The sequence below is a fragment of the Barbus barbus genome (genome assembly GCF_936440315.1).
Source record: "Barbus barbus genome assembly, chromosome: 36".
NCBI classification, from domain to species: Eukaryota; Metazoa; Chordata; class Actinopteri; order Cypriniformes; family Cyprinidae; genus Barbus; species Barbus barbus.
The window spans coordinates 22,144,752-22,171,446 of NC_136714.1; the positions used below are offsets into that span (position 1 = coordinate 22,144,752).

General features: G+C 37.0%; 1 protein-coding gene across 3 annotated transcripts; it reads right to left on the reverse strand.

The window, feature by feature from the left end:
* Positions 1-4,441: 4,441 nt before the first annotated feature.
* LOC306855817 (protein hinderin-like) lies at positions 4,442-26,638 on the reverse strand. 3 transcript variants are annotated; one of them, XM_079394709.1, is made up of 11 exons: positions 26,520-26,638; positions 26,030-26,059; positions 25,674-25,897; positions 24,487-24,587; positions 24,229-24,344; positions 17,586-17,710; positions 15,261-15,793; positions 14,945-15,049; positions 14,263-14,384; positions 14,030-14,147; positions 4,442-6,625 (listed from the first exon to the last, which is right to left on the reverse strand). In XM_079394709.1, the coding sequence occupies exons 1-11, from the start codon at positions 26,563-26,565 to the stop codon at positions 6,418-6,420; spliced, it is 1,728 nt and encodes a 575-aa protein (XP_079250835.1). In that variant the 5' UTR covers positions 26,566-26,638; the 3' UTR covers positions 4,442-6,417. The 3 variants fall into 3 exon arrangements, with proteins under 3 accessions (XP_079250835.1, XP_079250834.1, XP_079250836.1); XM_079394708.1 differs by having other exon boundaries at positions 26,030-26,065; positions 26,520-26,608; XM_079394710.1 differs by lacking the exon at positions 4,442-6,625 and adding an exon at positions 8,489-10,230 and having other exon boundaries at positions 26,030-26,065; positions 26,520-26,597.
* Between the last annotated feature and the right edge of the window lie 57 nt (positions 26,639-26,695).

The following is a 26,695-nucleotide window of genomic DNA, read 5'->3' on the forward strand; positions in this document are numbered from 1 at the left end:
CCCCGTCCCTCCCCCCAGCCACCCCTGACCCTGGGGGTGAAGGCCACCGCTGCGCACAGGGAACGACAGGTCAGCCAAATCACCTTGGAGCCAAAAGACACAAAGATACACACATACTATACAAGTGAACAAAGGGGCTCAGTCAAATTTGTGGACCCATTCATTGAAAAGTACCAGCTCAAAACAGTGATTCACTCCCTGACTCAGTGATTTCCATTTTTACTTGACAAAATTCAAAAAATAAAAGACTTTTTGAATATGTAGTTTCACTCGTAAATAAAAGTAAAACGGCTTGTGCTGTTTCATGTTGACTTTAAGTCTTAACAGAATATGATATTAAATAGGACTCCTTCCTTCTCTAGTCTGGGGCAGGGCTGTGACTGAGGGGGAAAGATTAGTCGTTTCCATGTATTTCAGATCTCCTCATCTAAATGAAGTTGGAAAATCAATGCTGTGTCATTCATTTACCCTGCTGATGCCTTTTAACTAGGCCAAGTTATTACCTACTTGCACAGCTAGTGAGGGATCTCACACAGTAAGGCTCCTGCACGTCTCAGCACTGACCTTATACATTAAACCCTTTTCCAGATATACTGCAAAAATAATTTTGCTTATAAGTATTTCTGTTATTTTACAGCAAAATAGCTAAACATCATTATAACAATATAAAGAATCAAAACTTCAGTCTTAATGTAAGACTTAAGATTTATTTTATTAAAATATATATTAAGTGTTTATTTTCTAAATCAGATAACTCTGTATTTTATAATTTTCAAAAATCATGGTTTTTTTTATTATGTTATGTTTTTATTGTGTTTTATTGTGTTAGTTAGCTCTATTTTTTAGTTCTTTTTTAACCTAATCAAAATAACACAACTGCAGTTTGATTGAGATTAACTGGAATGCACAATGAAAAAACATGATTTCTGAAAATTGTTAAAAACGGTGTTATCTGTTTTTGCAAATGAACTCTTCATATAATTTTGCTGACATACCAAAAATGTTTGTTTGTGTATCTCTCTCTCTCTCTCTCTCTATATATATATATATATATATTGTTTTGTTGAATAGCTTGAATAATACAAATAATTTAATTATTGCCCATTTGCCCATGAGAGAAAAATAATTATTATATAATTATATAAATAATATTATATATTAAAAATATTATAATTGTTTGTATTAATAATTAACAAAATAATAAGAAATAATTAATATAAGCATTATTATTTTTAGTGTAGTAGCAATTATTTTCCCAGAAATGAAAAATAATTATGTAATATCTATTATATTATAATAAATTAAATAATACAATTGACTAATTAATTAATTGCATTAATAATGAACAAATAAGACCATAATTACTATAAAAACAATTATTTGTAATAATTGTATAAATAATTATAATTACAATAATTAATTTAAAAAATATTAACTTTAGTATAGTAGCTCTTTATGCAAAATTATGATTGTTTTTTTTACCATTTTCCAAGAAATGAAAAACAATTATATTATGTAATTATGTCTATTATATTATAATAAATTAAATAATATAATTAAATAATTAATTAATTGCATTAATAATAATTAACAAATAAAACCATTATTACTATAAAAAATAAAAAAAATTAAATTGTAAAAAATTTAAAAATGTTTGTCAAATGTTTAATACACCAGCAACAGATGGACTAAGCTAACAAGCATGGATTAAAAACCACAAGATGTGGTCTTTAAAGTCACAATGAAACAGCACATCACCAGAATGTGATTTAAACATCACAAGGTCAAAAAAATGAATGAATAAATTAAAACACATGCATGGATGATTTATTCATATAAGATCAACAACATGCATTCAGACTAGATGGGGTGAATTTTCATTTCTTACATTTAAATGCTTCTGTTCTTTTTGTGTTTCCTTTCTAGATTTTGTAGAGCTGGAACACATGTTTGATATGCCAAATGTATTTGAACACACAACAGATCAAGATCATCGTGGCTGGGGATACAGTAGAGCTGAAGCGGGACATGAGGAGGATGTAGCCGCGTGATATACCACCACCACCACCATCAGGCTCAATGGACCTTTTTGGACTTCAGTGTTTAACTCAGGGGAGCCACGGTGTTACTGGACCATACCGTACTCCCTTCTTTGAACCCCTGAGCCCATTTTGCAGGACCACAGGACACACTACTGAAGACCAACACAATATATATATATATATATATATATTTAAAAAAAGAAAAAGAAAAACAATGTAAGCCCTCAAAAGGCTCCGAATCTATGAATAAGTAGTACGGAAAAAACACTTTTTAAAACTAAGATAGACTTTTAGATGGGAATCATGTAATATTGAACACGTCTTTGGGAAAACTTTTTAAAGAACTGTTTTAGAAACCAACAAAACGGATTTAAAAAAAAAAAGAACAAAAAATCTTGAAAGACTTTTTGGAAGGATGTGACAATTCAGGACAAGAACTTGCTTCGACTCGAGATGGCCAACTTTTTTCTTGGAGTGCCTGTCCGTTTCCAGGGGCAACGGCTGCCACAAACTGCAGCCTCCGTCCGCTGGGAGACTTACCTGTCATTCCTTAGTTGTGTAGGGACCAAATGACCAAACCTTTTTATCACAAATGAAACAGAAAAAAAAAAAGACTCGTACCTGTAACATAACTGGACCACTGCATCTCTTGCTGTGCCAATCAGTTTAAGAGTTGTATTTAAAAAAAAAAAGAAAAAAAAATAAGATATATGTATAAAAAGACCATATATGACTATATGCATAAATGCATACATATAGATTGCTGATATGCATTTGAATACTGGCAGAACTATTTCCGATGGCCCGTCAAGGCCGCTCACTTCGCTAGTTTACAATTACTGCTCAAAATGAAGAATATTTATTTTTATTTCTCTTCTAGTTTTTCTCTGTGGTGAGAGAAAGGGTGCATGGGAAGGGTTGTTCCATAATGCAGCCTTACCTTTTCTATCTTATGTCCTGACCTTGTAGTTAAGAGACCATCTTAAAGAGGTTTGAGATAAACAATTCTGTTTATATATACCGTACATACAATATGTATATGTATAGCAGACGTTCAAGCAATATGTATTCATATGTATGCACATGTACAGCATATATATGGATACATACGATATTAATCCCAAAACCCATATATGTATTTATATGCATATATTTTATATGTGTGTATATATAGAAACCGGCTATTCAATATGTAGAGCTGTAATTTTTTTGTAGATTTAAGCTGGAGTTTGAAACCACTGCTCTGCTTTGGACTTTTACCACTGGGAAGAATCTCAAATCGGCAGCTGCAATCTGCAGGCATTCCTCTCGATCCGATAAAACGTTCCTTATCCGCCAACAAACACACACACACACACACACAAGGGTAAGAAAACTGATTCCGTTTGTGTGTATATATGTGTATATGCTTCTTACAAATGCAAAAAGGCCTCCTCTCGTAAGAGAGTTTAAAGAGAATCAGGATCATTACGAAATAGTACAGAATACGGACGTATCTGCCTCCCGCCTCTGCAAACATTGGCAAACAAACAACGTTTTCATTCGAACCGAGCGCTGGCTTAAAAACGAAGGCCTGGTGGTTTTTCTAACCTCGATCGCCTTGTTCGCGCATGCGCCGTCGAATCGTCAGCAGTGCATCCGTGCACCTGGCAGCACTGTGCTACGACACCGCTAGCTGCCATTCATTATTATTATGATGATGTCAAAACAACAGAAACACTCTTCTTCTTTACAAAAGAAAAAAGAAAAAAAAGAAAACTACTATAGCTACAGCTAACAGGAAGCCTTCAAATATCTGTTGACATGACAAACCTGTGCAGCTTGACACCGCACTCGACGTTCTGCTTAAGGTTACAATGAAGTGGGCATTATGTACGTTTTGCACAAGTATCGTCAGAATCCGCATCACATTGCGTGTTTACATGTGCTGCTTCAGCGTTCAGACGGATTCAAGGGGAGGTTTCCCGTGCGCGGGTGTTGAGGATGGAACACGTGTTTTTGAATTTCTTGTTATCGCAAATTAAGGACTTTTAACGATTTTTGGTTACGCTTTGCAACTGACCTATTATACAAGATGGCACTATTGTAAATATATGATAATTCCAGAGCTGGTTAATTGGCTTTACCGAGGAGTTAAGCATCTGTACAGTGGGGTTGGGGGTTGGGGGAGCAGTAGTTAGTTCACTTCATTTCGAAGGGGAGTTCAGTTCTGAATCGACGCGTTTTCAGACGGGTTCCGAGAATGTTGTATTTTGCCTTCTAGATCTTTCCGACACATGATCATTCAGGTATTCCAGGATCTTTTGCAATCATATGCATTCCGTCTGTTGGATTTCGGTGTCACCTGTCTTTCTCTCCCTTTCGGTCTTTTTCAACATCTGTCTCTCGCGCTCATCATCTTCCTCCGTGTTTCAGCTGCAACTGTTTACATAGCAATCTGGAAATGCAGAGTTGACAAAACCGACAAGACAGAACAGAAATTTTATTATAAATATATATACGTATATACATGAACTATTGAATATACTGTAAATGTTTTTTTCTCTTTTTTGCTCTGTTCCTCTGTATATAGGTTTGCATATTTTATAGTCTTTTACTTCTATCTAGAAGGACTGGATGACTAAGAAAATTGAAAGACAAAAAATGAAACCCTGAATTAAAGCAGGTAAACTTTAGTCCTTAGAGGTGCAGTATGGTTGTAAGGTATTTAATTATGGAACGTAAGAAGAGCCAATCAGATTTGATCCGAACATTAATGTCACTTTCAGAACTGCTGCCAACATGCTTATTTATTTGCCTATTTATGTATTCATTCGTTTTTTTTTTTTTAAATGTCATTTGTTAAATTATTTTTTTTCTCCATTTTAAAATACTATAGCCTATTGTAGGCTACTTTTATCATTTCAACGGTTGTAATTTTTATGTTTGTAACCGCACCGAATATCATTTTGTCATTTAAACGATGCTTTTTTTAAAATATATTTTTACATGTTTTTGTATTGTGAGACACAATGGAACAATGCAACTGACAGAATCAGGGGAATCCTTTATGGAGAATGTAGAACTCTTGAAGGACTGGTGTCAAAAGTTTTTTGCTGCACCTGTTAGAACTGTCTGCCGTTTTCTTCTGTTCTGAAATTCCATGCATCTGTCAGAACTCCAATTTGCTTCACTGCTTTTTCAAACACACTGGAAAAAAAGGAAGAAAAACTGCACTAATCCATCAGATTCTCAGCAATTCTTCATTAGCACTAACTGTCTTCAACTCATCAGAAAAAAAGTCAGAACTTACAGAAACAATGCAGTAAAATGTGGTTTAAAAAAAAAACAAAAAAAAGACCAAAAAAAAAAAAAAAGACAACTTGAGCACAGTTGAGTGTGCTGGGTGGTATCTGTGGATTTTTGCCAAGCCTATCATAAAGAGATTGAGCTGTATTAGCAGTCGGAGTGCTGCCGCAGCTCCTGCCCTGTTCTCAACTCGACGTTTCTCTGGTCCCTAGACTCTCTTTTGTAATTTTATTGAATGACGCGTTTCTGCTTAAGCCCAGTAATAAAGCACAGTGTAGAATAAAGCAGCATTATGCTTGTCCCATTTCCTGCTGTATGTCTATACAAGCCTTTTTATGAGTTGTTTTTAATCTCTTTCTCTCTTTTTATGGATTTGTGGCACGACTGATGTACTCTGAAACCACTTCAAAGGCAGAGGGTTCACATGCACACACACACATGCACACAGCCTCTCTGAAACTTTCTTTGCAACACTTCAGATCAAATTACACCAATAGCCCTGGAGCGATGTTTGGCTGAATCCCATTGCATATACTGATGCTCCCAGATCGAGTTTGAAGTATCAAAGCATATATGCTGTGCATATAAGAAAAGCAGGGGAATAGAAAAGTGAGGGGACACATTAAAAATTGTGCTACACCCGCTGTGGAAGAAAAAAAAAATTAATATATGCAGAAAATTCAATGACTCATGAATATTGTGGAAAACACAGCGCTGACTGGAAATGCATCTTACTGACTAGTCACTCTTACGAGAATTTCTCATTTCATCAGATGATAGTGGGATTATACGTTACAGATCACAGAAACTGTTCCTCAGAAGCTTTTTAAACATATATGTTGCCAAGTTAGTTCCTTTGAAAGCCTGTGGACATTAATGATGCTGCTGCCCAACCATCTGTGACTGAATAAACAACACCATTTATTAATAAACACATTTTAAGGCAAAAATAAACCTTGAATACATCAATAGCACAAAAAAGTCCATAATTATTTCAAGACACTAAAGAGATTTAAAAAGGCAGAATTAAGAGCACATGAATAATTCAGTTATTCCTACAATCAATCTGAGTCACCATTATAACCCTTCAACAGATGAAAAAGATGTCTTCTAAGATCTCACTCTCCTCCAGGTCTTGCAGAGAGGACCGATTGGGGCCAAAAGGAGAGAGAAGAGTCTTCTGAAAGGACTGAGGGGCGACGAAACTCCTCCGGGATGAGGGGTTGATTCGGTACCTTTCTGGGTTGCATACGGGGCTGATAATATCCAACAGCCCAATCAAAGAGTCGTCCAACCTAACAATGAAAAAAAACAACACTCAGCGAAAATGTCATAGAATTGTTTTATACACTAAAACGGAAGTGGACAAATGTGATATAAATAAAAGCAGGACAATTTACATAGCACTCGGAATGCTTTACATCCTCAGATTCCCCTACATAAAAAACGACATTGTTGCAACTGAATAGACGACAGAGTTCACAGGCTTTGAAACATGTGGCCTTAGGGTGCATATGAAGAACAAGTCAGCTCGTGTTTTCCTAGTTTGGAAGGAAAACTGACAGCTGAGTGAGGAGATAAATAAAAGAATAAACAAAGATTAAGCTAATAAAGATTCAACCCCTCAGTCGAGGTGCTTAATAAATTATTCATCGAGTACAGACGCGCACATTTCAGATTTAAAACATGAATTCTTAAAGCACGTTCCACTGATGCTGCTAACATAATTCACTGCTCGTTCTAAACAGCATTGATTTGCATCCATGCAGCAGAGGGGATGAGTGGGTATTCATACAGATGTGTGTGTGTGTGTGTGTGTCTGAGGGATCTCAGCTCCTATGAGAGGCAGAAAACGGTGTCATCCACTGAGTGCCTCTGACATATGAAAGCAGTATTTGCTTCACGGCCATGATAGTGGTGATTATCCAGGACGCTGAGATACATGCCACCCACTATTTCCTTGGTGTCTGACACTTTTTGGGTCTGAAATCCTGAAAGTATTGGCTATACCTGAAAATATTTCCACAGAAAGGTAAATATAAATTAAAGGTTGTCAGAACTTCAAACTTCCATCCTTCTCAGGAAACACATTAGCTCTGTTCTAAAGCTCTGCCTTCTAGGACAACATCCTATCTGAGATGGAACCTCAAAAGTGATCGATTTGGAACAATTAATATAGATAACTCCTCACATATTTTAAGACTCGATTCAAAGTTTCCAGTAGAGTACAACGGTAGCATGTTGCTTATTTAAAAGTGAAGGATAAAATTGTCATTTTTAATAAGATTGACCTATTTTTGATTTCATTCAGTATTGAATGAAATCTATGCATATAAATCTCATCTTGTCCATCAATTTGGATTGAATTTTTTTCACTAAAAGCTTGGCACAATGCTTTCTGGTACTGCCCTCACCAGAAAATATCTTGAATTTTTTAAAGAAATATTAAGATATTAATGCTGCCTACCCTTTTGGCTAACCTAATGTAGAGACAAAAATTCCCCGATTGTGAACTAAAACTTCACTGAAAAAATCTGGATAGGCTGACTAAAAAAAACTAAAAAGGACATTTAAAACAGGACTAAGACTCAAAAAATAACACTAATGTGCATGAAAAAAGGGACAATTTTCAAAAAATATTTAAATTTGAGTTTGTTTTTCACAAAAGTTATCATATGACTACAGAAGAATACAGTGAATATAGCAAATATGTATGGACTACTTTTAAGGTGCAGTCATTTCTGTGAAATTTTACCTGCAAAAATTGTACATTTTCAAATGAGTGATGAAATGATAAAGACAAGTCGCATACCAAAAAGCTTTTTTTGTTTGATCAATGCTGCAAATCCACCGAACTGAACCCATTGCGAAATCTATGTAGAGAAATCTTACCCTCACGCAAAATTACTATTGAAATAACTGGAATTTGCCAACGAAAATTTGTCGAATGGTAAATGTGGTTTTGAGGTTTGCCAACCCAAACAATTTTCATTGCGAGAAAAAAGGCAGCCAAAACATTCTTTCTACAGATTTGCAACAACATGAAGATGAACAAATGATGACAGGCTCTTCACTTTTAAGTTAATTATCTCTTAAAATCTAAAATTATGCCTACATTTCCCACCCTTCAACTGTCTATTTCTGTTAACCAGGTGAGGACTGAGCGAACTGGAAAATCTCTGCACAGGTAAAGATGAGTTTTGAGGCTGACGGATTGATCCCCAGAGTGTTGAACACATGTTCACGAAGCCAGCACGGCGGGGTTCCTGAGCACCTGTTCTCCCTCACGCTGGGACTGATGAAGGTGCCCTAGCTCTGGAAGACATCCTGCATTGTTCCGCTGCCAAAGATCGGAAACCCCCTGTTCCCTGAGGACTACAGACTAGTTGATCTCACTTCACACATTGCGAGGACCTCTAAGAAGCTGGCCCTTAGACAGACCACCTGGATCCAGGACAGTTTGTTAACCACTGTTACGGTTCTGACCCTGAACTCTGGAGGCAGCAAACATTCACCATTAACAAACCTACTTATGCTGTACCATACTGGCTGTTCTTCACACAAGTTCTTCATCAGACAAACACAAGAGCTCTGGTCCAAACCCTAGAGAGCTGCCAAGCCGTCTACTGCCTATATGAGAGGTTCTTCACAAGGGACAGATCTGGAACAACCTTCTTAGGCAGCTACTCCATATCAAGTGCAATTTCGAGAAATATCAAGAAATTTAGTACTTCAACTTATTTTAGTTAAAGTGGGGGGGAAATTATTTTGATCCCCCACTTTTTTAAATGCGTTTCTCTGGATTTTTTTTTTGTTGTTATTCTGCAACCCTAGTAGGAAGTAATTACATTACACATTTCTAATACTTGTATTCAACAGCATTTCAGCGACAACATAAATCAGTTCATGCAGACTTACAATGTTTTTGCACTGTTAACTTGTCAACCCATATTCCAGTAATACATACATAATCAGGAATGTCTCATTTCACTCCTGCAATTTTACACTGAACGTTTCTGAGTACTCGCTTTTGATGTTGCTGTTATTTTGTATAAATGGAGTTTTCTTAATGAAATTACTTTGCAATAAATATTGTTACAAGAATTATAATCTTAACTAACAGATACAAACAAATCAGATTTGCACTTTATCTGTCAGGTATGTTTAATTTGCTAAGAATTACAGAGCCAGTTACAAGTCCATTTGAGAAAGAGACTCTCGCTGAATGTCAGTATGCAACTTCATACATTCACTCACAATAAAAAAAACTTACAAATATATCATGACATCATAACAGATCAAGCTGCTTAATGTTCTTTTGCTTTTAAGCCTGAAACTTGAATCTAGGTTTCATTAACATCCAGTCCTATAACAATGATAGTAATGTCCAATCCGGGAATCGCATTGTCATTTTGGCGATTGCCATCTGACAATTCTTTTGCACATTTGCATCAGAGGGAAAGAGGACAGCTTACACTGAGGGTGGATGGCTGATGGGGTGGGACTTTGGCAAGGCTCCCTCTTAAAATGTGAGAATTAGCATTTTTATTTGTTGATTTATTTAACGGACAGGCCTCTCAAACAGCCATCCATCAATGGACGACATTGCCGATATGAATAATGCATTTCTTACCTCCGGTCACAATCTATAACAAGGGAAGGGGTAGGTGTAGTTTGGGCGGGGGATGGGGATGTCAGGGCGTTGGTAGGAGGAAATTGCCGGAGAGAATGCTAATGTGTTTGGCAGTCATATTTACTCAAATGCTTTCATTGCTTTTCACAAGGTCCACTGGTGAATGACCATGAGACATTAATATCACTTAAGAGGAGGTTTCCTAATCCCAAATGCTATCTGTTCACTCATAGGATCAGTAGAGGTTGGGAACAGAGTTCAGGATGTCTGAAATAGAAAAGCAGAGGTGAGCGGAACAATGGCAGTATTTAAGGAACCAGATTACTAAAGAGAAAAATAAAATAGTGAATTCCTGAATGATTGAAAAGAAAAAAAAAATGTATAAATAACTAATAAAATATTATTATTATTATTAAAATGAACATATATATATGAACATATATATATACATACACTGTATGTACTGTATATGTGTGAGTGTGTGTGTACACACAGTAAATTTTAACATTACATAATATATATATATATATTTCTATTTTTGTTTATATATTTAATAAGTAATTTAATTTTAAAAAATGCAAGTAAGAAGCTGTCTAAACTGGAAGCAACCAAGTGCGATACTTTTTTGGAAATCATACAGAAGTATAAAGAATATACTAGAATCTCTACAGGTTAACTCGTTTTGCAAACATGGGCATACAACAAATCCTACTCGCATCAATGAGAGCGAGGAGAAGTAAAATACAGAGAGAGGGTGAAAGACAGTGAAAGAATCAGATGCTACTTCAATATTTCCAAACAAAAGACAGTTTATCAGTTTCCAGACTCCAGTTATTTTACTATTCTCATTAAAAATGTCCGTCACGCCTGAGAGCCCAAACTAATTTGTAGCCCAAACAGTAATATAAAAATCCTAAAACGGCATATACCGACAAAACTGCATGTCAATTTTCTTCCAAATCAATAGTAAGTTGAGGAGAGGCACAGGCCATGAACAGGAGCACTGACATTTCTCACTTCGGCTCTATCAAACCAGCCCTGAAAATTTTAATAAGATACACAATTAAAAAAAAAAAAAAATGTCCTCTTCTAAAGTGAAGAGGAGTTTACAAAAGATGGCCCAAGTCTGCACAGGTTAATTTAAAAAGGTGGAAGTAATTTGAAAGAAGTACGTGGTTTGATAAGTGTATTGTTTTGACGACTCCTGTGGAGGTTGTGGAGTTTTATCAGTCTGACTACATAATTCATCTCCTTCTCCCTCTGTGACACTTGCAGTCAACTCTCCTGAGCGAGATCAACTCACACAAGATTTTTATATTTCTAAAGGAAATGTGAGGAGCTTGTCATGCAAAACACACCTTTTACAACGATAGGACTTTTTATATAATTATTTAAAATATATATAAATATTAAATGAACATAAATCTTTTAAAAAATATATTATTAAATAAATATTTTAAATGATTAATATATACATATTTTCCGAATATTTTTGGCACGTTGTTTCATAGTTGCTAAAGCATTGCTGTCTGGTTTCTATGGTGTTTAAGGAGGATGCTGAAGAGAGTCAAAAGAGCCCACCAGAGTTTCTCTGAACTCTTTATTAATGTACACGTGCAAGATTTTACGCAAGTTTTATCACCCACCATGTGAAAACCTTAAAGTCTGGTTGCTAAGAAAAGTAATAACACACACCCCTCCTCAATCATTCAACTCCACAAATGAAGTTTAATACATTGGGTTCCAAATCCTTATCACCAACTATTTATTAAAGATAGAAATAGTGTCCCTTGCTTTAGCGAGAGCTTAAAAACCCCTGAATTTGAAAGACAAGACCAATTTAAGTGTGTTATCATGCAAGAATCAGCACTTGAGTTCACACACCCCAAGGATACTGCCAATCAAAGAAAACTACCTGTTTCAGATTGAGTGAAATGTTATGATCTACAGCAGACAGGAGATATCCATAATCATTTTCATTAACCTGAGCTTTTTTTCCCAGGGCATCTTTCTTCTTTTAAGCAAACTTGTAGTTATAAAGTGCTTGTCTATTAATTCATTGTGGGCTGACAGCTATAGGTTGTTCTTTAAGAGTGTGTCCATGCAGAATCAGACCCTGGGCCAGACCTGAGGTTATTCAGAAGACTGCTGGCATCCAACCTCTGGCTTCTTAAAAAAAACAAAAACAAAACTATAAAACGACACACTTCATTAATTTCCTCAAATCAGGTTTGGTTTTGAATAATGTACCTGGTACCTTCCAGACGGTGGGCTACAATAAAATATTTACCTTCCATACATAGACTTTCCACAGTGGTTGGCATAAATGTGGTCATTTCATTAGAGTTAATTTGTGGTATTAGTGGGCGAGGGACGCTTCCCATGATGCTTTACCAACCAAGTCAAATATGTCCTTTTAAATCGAAATATGAATTGCATGTCATATGTACAGATATTTGTGCTGTCAATGCAATGTTCCATTTTCATCAATTATTTTAATTAACTTTTTTATTTATTATTTTCCTACCATCGGAGCAATTTAAGCTAGTTTAGAGACTAAATATTGATGTGCAATTTCTTAACCATGGCAAATCATTAGTTCACTCAATTAAAATCTTCTAATCGAATCAATTCACAGTCCTAAGAAAAATGTGTAACTAAAAAAAAAATTAATTGCCTATTTTATCACGTATCTTTGACATTAAAGCTGCTTGATGTCACAATGCAAGGTGAATCTGGAATGGCCACTTGAAATTCAACAGTTTGACTGTTCATTAAGAGAAACATATCTGCCCTGGTCTTAGTTCACATTTGGCCCTTCTCAACTTCCCTGATACATATTATGCATACGCGAGTATTCAATTCCCTGTCAGCTCTGACATTCTCTTGGTATGTCTCCCAAAAATATCATAGCTGCACACAAAGCAGCCTAATTTTCCCAGCTCCTGTAAAAGTTCTGGCTCGGTAATGAAACGTCGAGACAGAAAGGAACATATTAATGCAAAATATTCACCACAACATATAACAGAGGAAGAAAAAAGGCAATTACTTCTGAAGTCAGTACATTTTCTCCTAGAAAAAGAGAGAAGAAATACGCCTTACAAACGACTTACAAATAATCTGCATTTTTCAGAGATGGCACGCTAAACGAGACATGCTCATGCTCTCGCTGTGGGCGTTGGGGGAGGGGAAAAAAGACATGCTGTCACATTAATTACCTTTCTACGTTAAAAGAAAACGGTAATGAATTTCGTTCCCTATCCCAGAGTGTGTCTCGCGCTAGCGGTCAGTGATTCATTCTCTGCCTCACTCTTTCTCATTAAGCTGAGGGAGGCGGCGCGTTCTCGGCCCGGGCTGGAAGACTCGGTTCAATTACACCTGCTGCTGGGCCCTGCTACGCCAGCTAATGGGACTCAGCTTGGCTCCTGTCAGCCTCAGCACTGGCTGGCAAAAATCTTCATTTAACTCATCAAACAGGCCTCGCGCTGCGTTCGACCCAGACCAGCTTCCTCTTTTTTTCTCTTTCTTCGCTTCTTCTCCCTTTTTCCCTGTTTTATTCTGATTCCCCATTCATCACTGCTCCCACCGCTTCTCCTTTTTCACATTCATGCATTAAGAAGCTCTATCACAGAGACAGGGACTCCAAGAACATAATTAATACACAGGCTTGGCCCCTGCTGTGCTGTTGAGCCAAAATTGCTGTCATTTCTCTCTTTTCACTCCTTATTGAATTGAACTTGTTAAATTGTATTTACTGGTATGGGTCTTTTCATTGAGTTTCCTGAGAGTGGCTTCTCTCAAGCACCATACCCCACCCATCTTTAAATTGCAACAGCAGCCTCTCTACAGAAAGTGGTAGTTGAGTGACCGAACTGTCAAGTGGCAAAATTAAATGTTTGCTCAACTAAAAATATAGAAAGGGTGTGTAAAAACACATTGGTTGTGTTAGACGGCTGGGCGGGACCTAGACAGGATGAATTAGATGCGTGTATGAAGAAGCCCATCCATAGCAAGGGGAAAGCATGAGTGGACCAAAGACAGAACCCTGAGGGACACCTTAACTCACCTGGAAGCCTTTGGAGTGCTAGGAAGGCCAAGAGGAGGAATTTTGGGAAGAGCAGATGTCCGGAAGCTTTGTGTATTCACAGGAGATGTGGCCATATCCTTCTTGGTAATGGAGATCTCTGCAGGGAGAAAATTAGAGATGCTTGAAAGGATGTAATGCAAATTTCCAATTAAAGAGGTGAAGTAAAAAGCAAAAAGGTATAACATATTCTGCATAATTTCCTGTGCATGTACCTTGTGAAATCCTGGGTGCAGACTGTTCAACACTTGATGTGCGTTGCTGTGACTGTACGTTGCTTAACGGTTGACGAACATTTCCCTGCAAAGTGTGTGACTCTCCTTCTTTTATTTCACTTCTGCATAAGAGAGAGAGAGAAAAAAGATTTTGGTCTACACTACGGTTTAAAAGTTTGGGGTTGCTCACCAAGGCTATATTTATTTGATACAGTAAAATTCTGAAATATTAATCACAATTTAAAATAACTTTTCTATTTTTATATATTTAAGATATAATTTATTCCTGTAATGGAAAAGCAAAATTTTCAGCAGCTATTACTCCAGTCTGCAGTGTCACATGATCCTTGAGACATTATTTTAATATGCTGATTTTGGTGCTCAAGAAACATTTCATGATGTTAAAAACAGTTAAGCACGTAAATTTTTTATGAAAATCATGCATTTTTTTCAAGATACATACATGAAGTTCAAATGAACATCTTCTGTAAAATTATAAATGTATTTATTGTCAGTTTTAATCAAGTTAATGCACCCTTGCTGCATAAAAGTATTAATTAAAAAACATCATACAGCCGTTAAATTTTAATCAGTGCATACTTGAATATTACATTTATTTATTTATTTTTTCATCTCTCCAGCCCTTTTCTGCATTCAATGCAATTTTGAAAACAAGCTTTACCTGTGTGTCAACTGATCCATTACAAAACTGGATTGTTGACCCTCAATAAAACGGCTGTCTCCATTTAGAGGTCTCTCAAAGTCTGTTCTGGTTGCTTGCTGAAGCCTTCAAAAAAGACAAATAAAAACAATGTTCATGGTTCAATTCAAGTTAGGCTGCAAAATACTATCAAAAACAGTCGAACTTATCCCTCATGGTTACAGTACACTGAACTGGAAATACTTTATAGGTGCATGAAAATGTATCTATTTTTATCAAACAATCTATTAAAAAATACTAATAGCATTTCAACAAATGGTTTGTGCCAGACTCTTACTTGCTGTACTGAAGGTATGACTGGCGGAGTTGCTTGTTCTGGAGCAAAAGTTTCTCTTCCTGTTGAGCCAACCGAGCTTGAATTCTCTCCCTCTCCATCTCCAGCTGTTTCTTCTGCAGGAGCAGACATCGTCGTTTCTCCTCCCAGTTCTCCCGACCAGACAGTGGGGCTATTCCAGTTCGATTAGCACCACACATGTCATCATTTTCCATTCTGTGGCACTGATAAGAGCACTTGGGTTCAGAGGTGCCATGCAGCCTCAGGGCATCATAGGCAGAGGGATCCCTGTTGGAGAAGCTTAGATCGCTACGTCCACCTTCAGAATTGTGATTGGTGTGCCTGTCATGGATTTCGCAGTTCTGGTCGCTGCTGGAGGGTGCACTGAACGGTCCCATTGAGAACGAATGAGTGCACTTCACTGACCCACCTCTATCAGTTCTGCTTCCTGATGAAGGGAGGTCCAAGTAAGATCCATCTAAAGCAGTTCCTCTTCCACCCAAAGACCTCCTGGCCGCCCCCTCGCTGCTAGGAATCTGTGAGACAGGGCATAGGTACAAAAAGTATACATGTCACCTCTTGACCATTTAATAATGTGGCCACAAAGGCAAATTTTACTCAAGGGAGTTAGAAGGGTGGGCTAATCCCAAGAGAACGCAACAACCCAAGGTCAATCACCAAAGAGATAAACATTCAGGACAAAGGAGAATCGTCCGCCTCTCAGGGGACAGAAATGGGCCGCTGACTAATTCAAGAGGAGGTCACGGAGCATGTAAACATACATTACTCACAGCCAAGGTTTCGGAGAGGACAAGCTCATTTCCCTTATACAAGCTTAAGATGGAGGGTGCACAGGGTGCATGGTCTAAACTAAAACAACATGTGAGTTTTTTAGTGTCAGTTAGTGAGTTTTCTTGTTTTGTTTTAGCTTTAATATTTTTAGCGACAGTGCTTTGAAGGGGATGAATTTAGAGATGGAACCTCTCTGAGGGTTTTAGTGTGCTGACAGGTTAACAGTTATAGATGCTAAAGTGTCAGCATGCCATAACCCCTCTCTGAGAGGCTGCTTCTCTAAATCCAACCCCTTTAAAAGCACCACCACTAGAGCCATCAAAACAGCGCTTTTGTTACAAATTCACCTTCAACACATTTTAAGGCAATTACTGTTGGACTTCAAATCGCCTGCTGTGAGCAACGAACCGTTATTATGAATAATCCAGAGATCTATGATAGTTTTGAGCAATAAGTGGAGCTGGATATTTAGGCTTTTTATTTTTTGAATATTTGATCGTTCAGACAGGATAGGTCACTGGTTGTCATGAAAAATTTGCATGACAGATCTGTGCATAGTTATGAGTCTGCAGGCGGATTGGCTGATTAATAAACAAAAAATAAATAAGTAAATAAAGCATAAACTTTGAATAGGGTATTAAACTAAGAGTAGTTTTTATATTGCTAGACAATTGGTGGTTTCCCCCAGATTTGGAGTGCTTTTTATTCAGATTCAGGCCAGGCACTTTTTTGAATGCAATTCACTTATAATTTCTTAATAAATGTATTTTTATTCAGGAAAACTGAAAATTGGTATGAACAGCTCAGTTGCAAAAAAAGGTTCCAGTTTATGTGTAAAGATATATGTTTAAAAAAATTACCAGAGCAATGAATTCAGCCAATGTCCAAACAACTTCAGATCAATCAATCAAATTAAACTGCGGCATTCATTTTTCTTTTTCAAATATTCTCTTTCAATTTGAAATGTCATATTACAGATATAAAATGAGTTATGAATGCCATTTCATGTTTCAGGAAACCTTGGTGGTCTCATCTCTCTCTTTGACCATGTGAAAGACATAGGGATAAATACAAAAAAATATCTGTAGCTGGGAAAATGACATAAGCGTAATCTAATTTAGGGAATTACTGTAAACTTGCAACAGCCTGCAGTGAGTTACCATTATATACGTTAAAGATCAATACTACATATATACATATCTACAGTTTACGTGTGTGTATATACAGTATATTTATATATGTTAATTAAGTTATATACACAGATACTGTTAATTTCACCAAATACTCAAGTCTCAAAACGAACAAATATCACCTGTCACCTGATAAACTGGTTGGTCTGCCAGGATATTAAGTTAGCTGAGCAAACAAAATAATCTCTGCCTATTATGGTTATACAAAGCCATGAATGATCAGCCAAAAGTTTAACATAGCATAGAGGATACAAATTCAGTGCACGCACATGTTCAGTCTGAGCCATTTCTGGCTTTTCTCTATCGCTCTCTCCCACACACAGGCACATTCTCTTTTAGTACTCACCTTGCTGTGGGAGCAGGACTGATTGAGCAGGGTGATAGACTTGTTGAGTTTCTCTTGCTGTTGGGAGAGGTATTGCTGATAGAGTCCCAGCAGCTCCTGACACTCTCGGTACTGCTGCTGCAGGCCTGTGCCGCGGGTCAAGGGTCAACACACACTGAATAACTCTGCCGCTTTTCCCACTTAGACTAAAACTCTCTCCCCTACCAAGCAAGACATGGTAATCCATTTCCCCCACTGTAGTGTTGCCAACCTAATGCTGAGTAGGCAGGAGCCTTTATACAGAAGGTACAAAATGAAAGAACCTCCCTCAGAATAGTGCCCCAAAGGTAACCAGTAACAGTAAAAGCAAGCTTTATGTCGAGTTAAATACTCAAATGTTTTTTTAAATGCCCAAAGCCGATGTTATCAAGCTTCAGATGCAAAACCAATACTATTTCAAGATGCTTTCTTGGACTATATCAGTGGTTGAAGGATTTCTGTGGTCTGAGTTGAATGGAGGCTTTAAAAAATGAATAAAATTAAATATTAAAATAAAATAAATAAAAGCTCAAAAGAGTGGTCTGTGAGTCAACTGAGTGATTAAGCAAACTGGGTGACAAAAAAAATTCAAAAGTATATATATATATATATATATATATATATATATAAGGTAATTTGTACAGTACTTAAAACCGCATGTTATAATTCTGAGAAAGTGGTGGTTTCCCTAAGATTTGTGGTGTTATTCAGATGGCAAGGCAAATTTGTTTAGACACTGAATTGAGGGGTGTTTTTGGTGGGTCAGGCAAATTTGTTTGTATGCAATTAATTTATCTTCTGAACTTTTTTTCAGAAAATGTAGAAAAATCAGAATTGGTATCACAAAACTTTGGTGAAAACCAAGACAAATTAAAACCAAATACAACTGGCCAGGTACAATCTAAACTTCCTAAAATAAACATTTCAATTGAATAAATTAGCATATAACAGAAAAACCTAGAAAAAGGACTGGCATTAAAAATGTCTTCCACTGAGAGCTCAGTTGCCCAGTGTCCTTATGAAGCCCAGCAGCCAATATCTGGAGTCATGTTTGTGACTTGCACTGCTGAGAAGAGATAGAAGTGTTTCTTCGGGGCGAGGGCTTCACACACTTCTCCATCTGGGTCTGGCTGGGCAGGGGTGGGCAGGATGCCAGACTGTGAGACAGAGAAAGCTGGCACACATGCAGCATTGGGCAGAACTCAACTGATCTGAAGCAGAACCACAGCCACGGCTGCACTGACTAATGACAGCGTGACGTACGCTCGCTTACTCTCACACGCTCTGCAGAAATCCATTCGGTAGATCTAATTTTCCAACGTGGAAAGCAATAATGGAAAGCAACTTTTTTTTGCTCTTTCTTCTTAATAAGCAGCCTGGCTGTAGAGCACAACCACTCAGTGATCATCATAATACCTCAAGGCCCAGGAACTCAAGAGGGGCAACACAGATCAAACCGACTGAAAGTTAGAACGTTATAGAGATTATTTATAGTCCTCATATCTCCGTTATTGCAATGTCAATATGCACTAAATCCAGCCTCTGCTCAACAGCCTCTCAATCCAATACCCATAAGATAAGCGTGGTAAATCTTACCTTAAAACAAAGGCTAGTATTAAAATCTCCAGAATACTGCACAAAGAAAATGGAACTTCACAAATACAAAATTAACCCACAAGAGGCCATGTGCTAGTGATTTTTACCATGGAAGACGCAGGGTGTCAATATGAAGTGGTATAATCACAGTGGCTTCTTGGTTTAAGAAACAACTAGGGGAAATAATGCCCAATAAATAATTTAAGTAATATCGTTTTTGTATAATAATCTCCTTACAGTTGCCAAGCAATATGATGCAAACCCTTCAGTTTGTTTTGTTGCATATTATAGCTTGCATCTTAAATTGGTAACATTTTGCTAAAGTGCATTCTACCTTCAGTATTCACACATACATGTGAATTTGTATTATTAAAAAATGATTGACTGAGACCACTGATTCAATGCTTTCAATTTGAATGAGAAGCAAGTTTGTAATTACAATTAGCCATAAAATTTACTACGAATGACTTACTCAGTGTTACTGTTCAGTTTCAAATTATTGAAGTATTAAATACATCCGACTATATAAACTTTAGATAAGATCCAAGAGAGAGAGTGGTTCTAATATCCCCCAATTACAAATTTCATATGGTAATTAGAAATGCAATATAAAGGCCTCTGGTGAATCAAATTTGTAAATTCCATCTTTTGTTTTACCCTAAAATTGGTTATTGAAGTAGAATAAAGTTCATTCTGGGCTCAAAACATTTTAAATACTAAAACCGGTATAAAAACAACGTTCTTATTTATTAGTTTCTAAGTGTAATGATATTTCACAATTTTACAGTTTTTAATGCATTTCTGACTAAATAAATGCAGCCTTGGTGAGCAGAAGAGATCTTGAAACCCCAAACTTTTAAATGGAACTTACTCAACCCATGTAAGGTCAGGTCATTGTTCTGTTCATCAATTTGCACTGGCTACCAATAGCTGCTTGAATAAAATTCAAGGCATTGATGTTTGCCTACAAAACAACCACTGGCTCTGCACCCCTTTACCTGAATTCACTACTTCAGACGTATGTGCCCTTCATATGCTTGCATTCTACAAGTGAATGGTGCATTATAGAGGCACAAAAACACTTTCACAGACTTTTACCTTAACTGTTCCCTGCTGGTGGAATGACCTGCCCAACTCAATCCGAGTAGCTTAGTCTTTAGCCATCTTCAAGAAATGACTAAAGACCCATCTCTTCCAACTACACTTGACCCTCTAACATTAGCACTCTCTATTTTACTTCTATTCTAACTACTTATTTTCTTTTTATTTATTATTTTAAAAAATGACCCTCTAAAACTAACACTCTCTATACTATTTCTTTCCAATCTACTTGTTATCTTTTAGAAATATATATATATATATATATATATATATTTATATATAAATAAAACACTCACACTATATCTAACACCAGCACTTTTTACTCTATTTCTATTCCACCTACTTTTCTTTTTATTTATTTAAAAAATAATCTATTCTTATTCTATCTACTCATATTCTTTATTATTTACAAAAAAAAAAAACTTGCTATGTGTACTGCATTAGACTAACCAAGACTAGTCACAGCACTTACATATGATTGCTTCTATTGTCCTCATTTGTAAGTTGCTTTGGATAGAAGCGTCTGCGGAATTACTAAATGTAAAGGCCTTTTCACACCAAGAGCGATAACTATAAAGATAACGATAAAGATATAGTTCTAAAAATCGCTCTCAATGTTAAAGAATAGCAGAGTCCACACCACAGCTATAACGATGAAGGCACAGAGAAACGATATCATTGGAATCACTTCCAGAACGATTTTTTTCCAGCTGATGAATGATACAAACATTGACAGCCAATCAGAATCCATCCTGCTGTAATGAGCTCAACCATTTAAAGCGGCAGAGGAGCGTGCGCTTAGAATAAACAGACGATATCGTTCTTGGTGTGAACAGGGCTTAAATGTAGATGTTCAGATCACAAAAAGTAAGTTCAACGACTTTGACTGTTAAGACCGACTGTTAAGGATGTACCATAGGTGGAAATATCTAAGCTAAATTCATCTGGTTTATTATTGTAGCTCATTCAAGATCACTGACTGTCTAAAATGAAATGATTCAAGGGGATATCAAATCCTGAGCTGCCAACAAACACTGTCCTTCATGACAGCTGGATGTCAAACCACTGTGTTATAGCAGGTATGAAATGAGTAACTGTTCAACAAGGACTCTTACCATAAATAGGCCTCTCATTTGTAATGAGAACGGAGAGCACGTCTCGTAGATAGAGCGCATCGCACGCAGGCATCTACCTCGCAGCTGCCGAGTCTTCTGATACTCCGATAGACAGGTTGGGCGTAAACACACATATTAATACATTAACAGAAGGGTGTGCTGGAACGCTCAGCGCCTGGTAATCTGGAGCGACTGGAGCGGGACTGATAAGATTCTCTCCCGCTTCCTGCAGCGCAGGCACCTCTGTTGGCTGCCGGCCAATCAGAGCTCATTCCGAGGGCCTACATCAGGAGAAAAGAAAGCTGTAGGCATGGTGCGTCTCCACCCCCCGTCCAAAAATACACAAAATCATAGTTTGCATTCGATATTTCAGACAGCCGCTGTCAACATGATTCACTCCCCTGTCAGCCGGCGCAGAAATAAAATAATGAAATCCACCTCGAGGTAGAACAAAATTGCACCAAGGAGAATATTTTATGGGGCCTCTCGGCCGGATGGTCTGCGTGTGTAGGTTGAGATGTAAATCGATAGGAGGACAGTTCACACAACCGCACGCTTCGATTTAAATAACAGCGAAAGTGACTCACCAAGCTACTGATGATTTGATTATTTATATATCGTGAGACTTAATTTGCTGCGAGCATGTGGTTTATTACTTCCAATTATTAGTGTGTCTACAAAACTAATTGGTCATAAACAATATGCGAGCAGTGGGTTTGTGATTAAGTGGCATTTCTGTGAGGGTCTAAACCCCACCTAAGCTCATCCCACCGGTATGCACGGATCTGGAACTAGTCAAACAAACTATTACAAAAGGACTTGTGCTCCTCTGATCCATCCACGGCGTTCAGAAAAGCGACCATGCAAACTTCAATAAGATTAATGATATTGATGTATGCATTCAACTTCTCCTTTGTGTCTTCCATGCGTCTTGATGTAAATTCCTTGTGAAGAACAAAGATTGCGAGCTTCTCTGTAACAGAATCTACCGCTCAGAGACGTGGTGTAGAATGCCAAGGACAGGCTTGAGAAAATTCTAATTTCATTCCATACACGAGCTTCAAATTCTTCCTACGCACAGAATGTAACTTATAATTTTTTTCCCCCTCCTACGGAGATATTTCCTCTTGATAATTGCGACCCTGGCAGATGAGATCGAGACGATGTGAGCAATTATTCTACACAGACCCTCATAACTCAGTTTGTCTTTTGGCGTCCCCCTTAACCTTTAAGAACAGCTCCGTGGCCCAGCATCTGTCTGACACCTTTAGAGACCATCCTGTCTCCGCAGGGGGCTTTCATAGAGTTTGTCTTGCACTACAATCTCTTTTTAATGGAGTTTTGAATTTTAGTAGAAATGCCAGGCCGCGGAGCCAAAGTGCATTTAATTGAGTTGAGCACGCCTAATTTCTGAGCTCGCCTGCCAAATTTGCAATTTAGCAGCCTGCGATTGCTCTTCGTATTTCACAATGTTGGGCGAAACTGATGGTTCGCCATATCTTTTGACCAGAGCAAGATCACCAAAGCTGGCAGATCCGCAAGGAAAAAAGGGAGCATCCGAACTGTGCGAAGTCTGTGATGTGCCAGCCGGATGACAGGTTGGCACGAGAAGAAACCCACGCCGTTCCCAGTGGTCATGTGATTGGTGCCAGCTCTTTCAATTTCAAACGAAAATTAAAAGCAGTTCAACCCAAACCAAGGACGGGTCTGATCCCTGAGCTCAAAAACTGGCATCTAAAATAGTAAATATTAAACGTAACACAGTGTGAATGCTCTTTGTTCGTTACATTTCACACAATCATTGCTGCAAATAAAACCTATTTCATCTTCAATGAAAAGATTCAATAGTAGTGTCATCCAATGTGACACATAATGCCAAAGAAAGTGAATGTTCACCCCTTCAAATATAATTCAAAAATCGTCTCAATGACGTCCTGTGGTTATATTGCCCCTACAGCAGTCACAACAAGGCTGAACACAAATCCAATGCTTAGACAACACTGCCCCCTATCAGTCTAATTTACAAAGCAGTCCTTCACCTTCTTCAGACTTACATGAATCAACACATTGTGAATTACACTACCATTCAAAAGTATTAGTAAGATTTTTTTTAAGAAATTAATACTTTTATCCAGTGAGGACGCATTAAATTGATCAAAAGTGACAGCAAAGCCATTTATAATGTTACAACAGATTTCTATTTCAAATAAATGCTATTCTTAATTTTTAAAAAAAAAAATCCACAGAAATATTAAGCAGCACGATTGCATTATAAAATATTAAAAGATGTTTCTCGAGCAATCAGCTTATTAGAATGATTTCTGAAAGATCATGTGATTGGAGTAATGGCTGCTGAAAATTCAGCTTTGCTATTAAATTAATACATTTTAAAATATTAAAATAGAGAACAGCTATTTAAAATCTAATAATGTTTCACAATATTACTGTTTTACTATATTTTCTATATTTTTAATCAAATAAACGTAGCCATGGTGAGCACAAGAGGACTTTTGAACAGTACTGTAATCATCAAATAATTTCAAATACTCACATAACCATAAATGTGTATGATTCTGAATTAACATAACCAGGAAGGATAACAGCTAACATATGTTTAATCTATTAATAATTACTGAAATTAACAGCAAAAAAAAACATTCTGAAAATGTCCCACATTTATAAATTGCTTGCCATGTAATCAGTGTTAATTTGGAGCGATTGATGACAGCATTTAATTTACACGAAAGCAAAGCCTAAAACTTAAACTCGACCAGAACATTCTTACCGCTTCCCTACTTGTTGTAAAAGGATACTTTCTCTCTCTTCTATGATAAGTTGGTTTTGTTGCTCTAGCTGTTGGATTTTTTTCTCAAACGTCTCCTGTTCATCCCTGAGTTTCTGTACAGACTCCTCTTTTTCTTCACTAACTCTGAAAGGTAAACACAACAAAACAAAACAGATCAGACACACAGCTGTATCACTATGCACAGAAAATCGCATTGGCTTGAGGGCTACTGTAATCATTCATTCAGTCTAAAAAGTATCAGATCACTATAATGAGAGGGCTTTACCTGGCCAGCTCCTGAATGAGATTGGCAATCCGACGCTTGTCCTCTGGGCAGAGATCCTTCAATGATGGCTTACACTTGGCTTGAGCAGCGCTGAAGAGAGGCTACAGTCCAGAACAGACACTTTTAAATTTAATTTCCACACATCTATAGAACACAAATTTCTGAAGATTTGATGTACAAATCAAATGAACAAAACTGGTTAGATTCTTAGTACCTCCTAAATGTGAATATGTGAATGTATGACTGCTAAAGGGAATTAGATTTGCACTTCCTGAAGGAAATATCAGTTCATGCAAGGTGATGTTCGATAAAGACAAAATTCCGTAAGCAAATATTAACATAGAGTATATGCAAAACAACACATTGTCTAAATTTACTAGTTGACCGATCCATCTTACTGAAGCCCCGAATTATTAAACTGGTTTCAGGGGTACCCAAAGATTTATGCACAAAATGTCTAAAATCTAAAGCCAATAATTCAGACACACTTGCATGTTTCTAGTCAGTTCAAAAAACTTCTGATCTAAAGGCCTGACAAATGTTGACAAATATAGCAAATATAATATGAATTCCTACATTTTCTAAGTGGATGCAGGAGTGGACATTGAAGAAAAATCAGTCAATGAAAGAAAATCAGTCCTGTAGCTCAAATAGTAGAGCATGGTGCTAGCAACGCCAAGATCATGGGTTCGATTCCCAGGGAAAGCAGGACCTGATAAAATGTAAAATCTGTAACTTGAATGTAAGTCGCTTTGGATAAAAGCGTCTGCTAAATGCAAAATGTAAACATATTTTGGTCACTACATAATTTTCATACCACTATTTGGCATCATAGTTTCATAGTTTTGATAATTGTATTATTTAACATGTGGAAATTAGCAATAGTACAGAATAAACTTTTGATTGCAATGCATGTTAAATGATTAGATTTGAATTCATTACAGACACAAGAATGCAAACTCATGAGGGGTAAAAAAAAAATAAAAAGAATAATTTAAATGTCAGTTTTAAAATTTGATTTTAGCATGAGTATGGTATATACAGTCTCTACTTCAGCTGTGTTATGCCACACTCGCACTGTTGTTTTTATTTCAATAATTGGCAAATGGTGACACGTTTGCACCCCAGCAGACAACTGAGGCACTTCACCTCACATACACTGTAAATACATATTTTTCAGTGCTCACCTGCGCTAAAGTGAAAGAAGGCATGTCCGGTTCTGGTGCAGGTGTAGTAATTTTGGAAGGCAGTTTCTGATCTGAAGCTTTACCCACCATCATCTCAGCACTTTGCACTGCTGAATGCAATCCTGTTTTTTGCCTACTTTTATCCATGCAGCTAGCTCTTCTTTTGATCTTTCCCTCTGTATTATTTGCAGACCCAACCTTCAAACCGGAATTCTTGCTCATCCCTAAGAGAGGATGGGAGTGACAGTTTTCAAATGTCAAACATGAGTTGGCAGAATGATGAACAAGTTGTGATATTTTAGTATTTGACAGTATCAGTCTAAAACACTAAAGCATGACATAAATCCAAGTCTCACCTGTAACAAAAACCATGGGCTGCTCTTCATCTGATTCTATGCAAGTTAAAGAAAACACAACAAACAACATGCCTCCCATAAACACAAGTCTATGAGCTAACGGTCTAAATATACTGAAGAGAATAAGACTGCAGCATTAATCCAGAATTAATAACGTTAACTTACGTGATCAAATTAGTCAGGTTTATGTGATACCGCTGTAATATAAGTGTAACGTTATGCGTTTTACTGTAGTACTGAAGCAGTATATTGTAACACATTTCAGAAAAGTATACTTTGTACATTGAAAACGGTTACAATTCACAGCACTACGTTTCTTTCTAATAAAATAAATGAGACTCATTACAGTAAATGTATTGTCATGTAGCCTCCCATCTCTCATAAACACAGACAACTGTCCACGGTTGACCTTTATGCTTGCTAAATCATAATAATATAACTAATTTAAATAGACTCATTGAACAAAAACACGAAAAAAATGTAAGGATACTGTCATGAATCCAGTAAAATCCATTGCCCTCAGCAACAGACGCCATACTGAAAAACCGCCACTACCCGCTGGAGCTCCTCCTTTTTTTCATCTCTGGTGAGTGTGATTGGATAACAATCACTTGCCGCACCCGCCTATCTAGGATACTATTGGTCAAATCACTCATCTGTTATTTT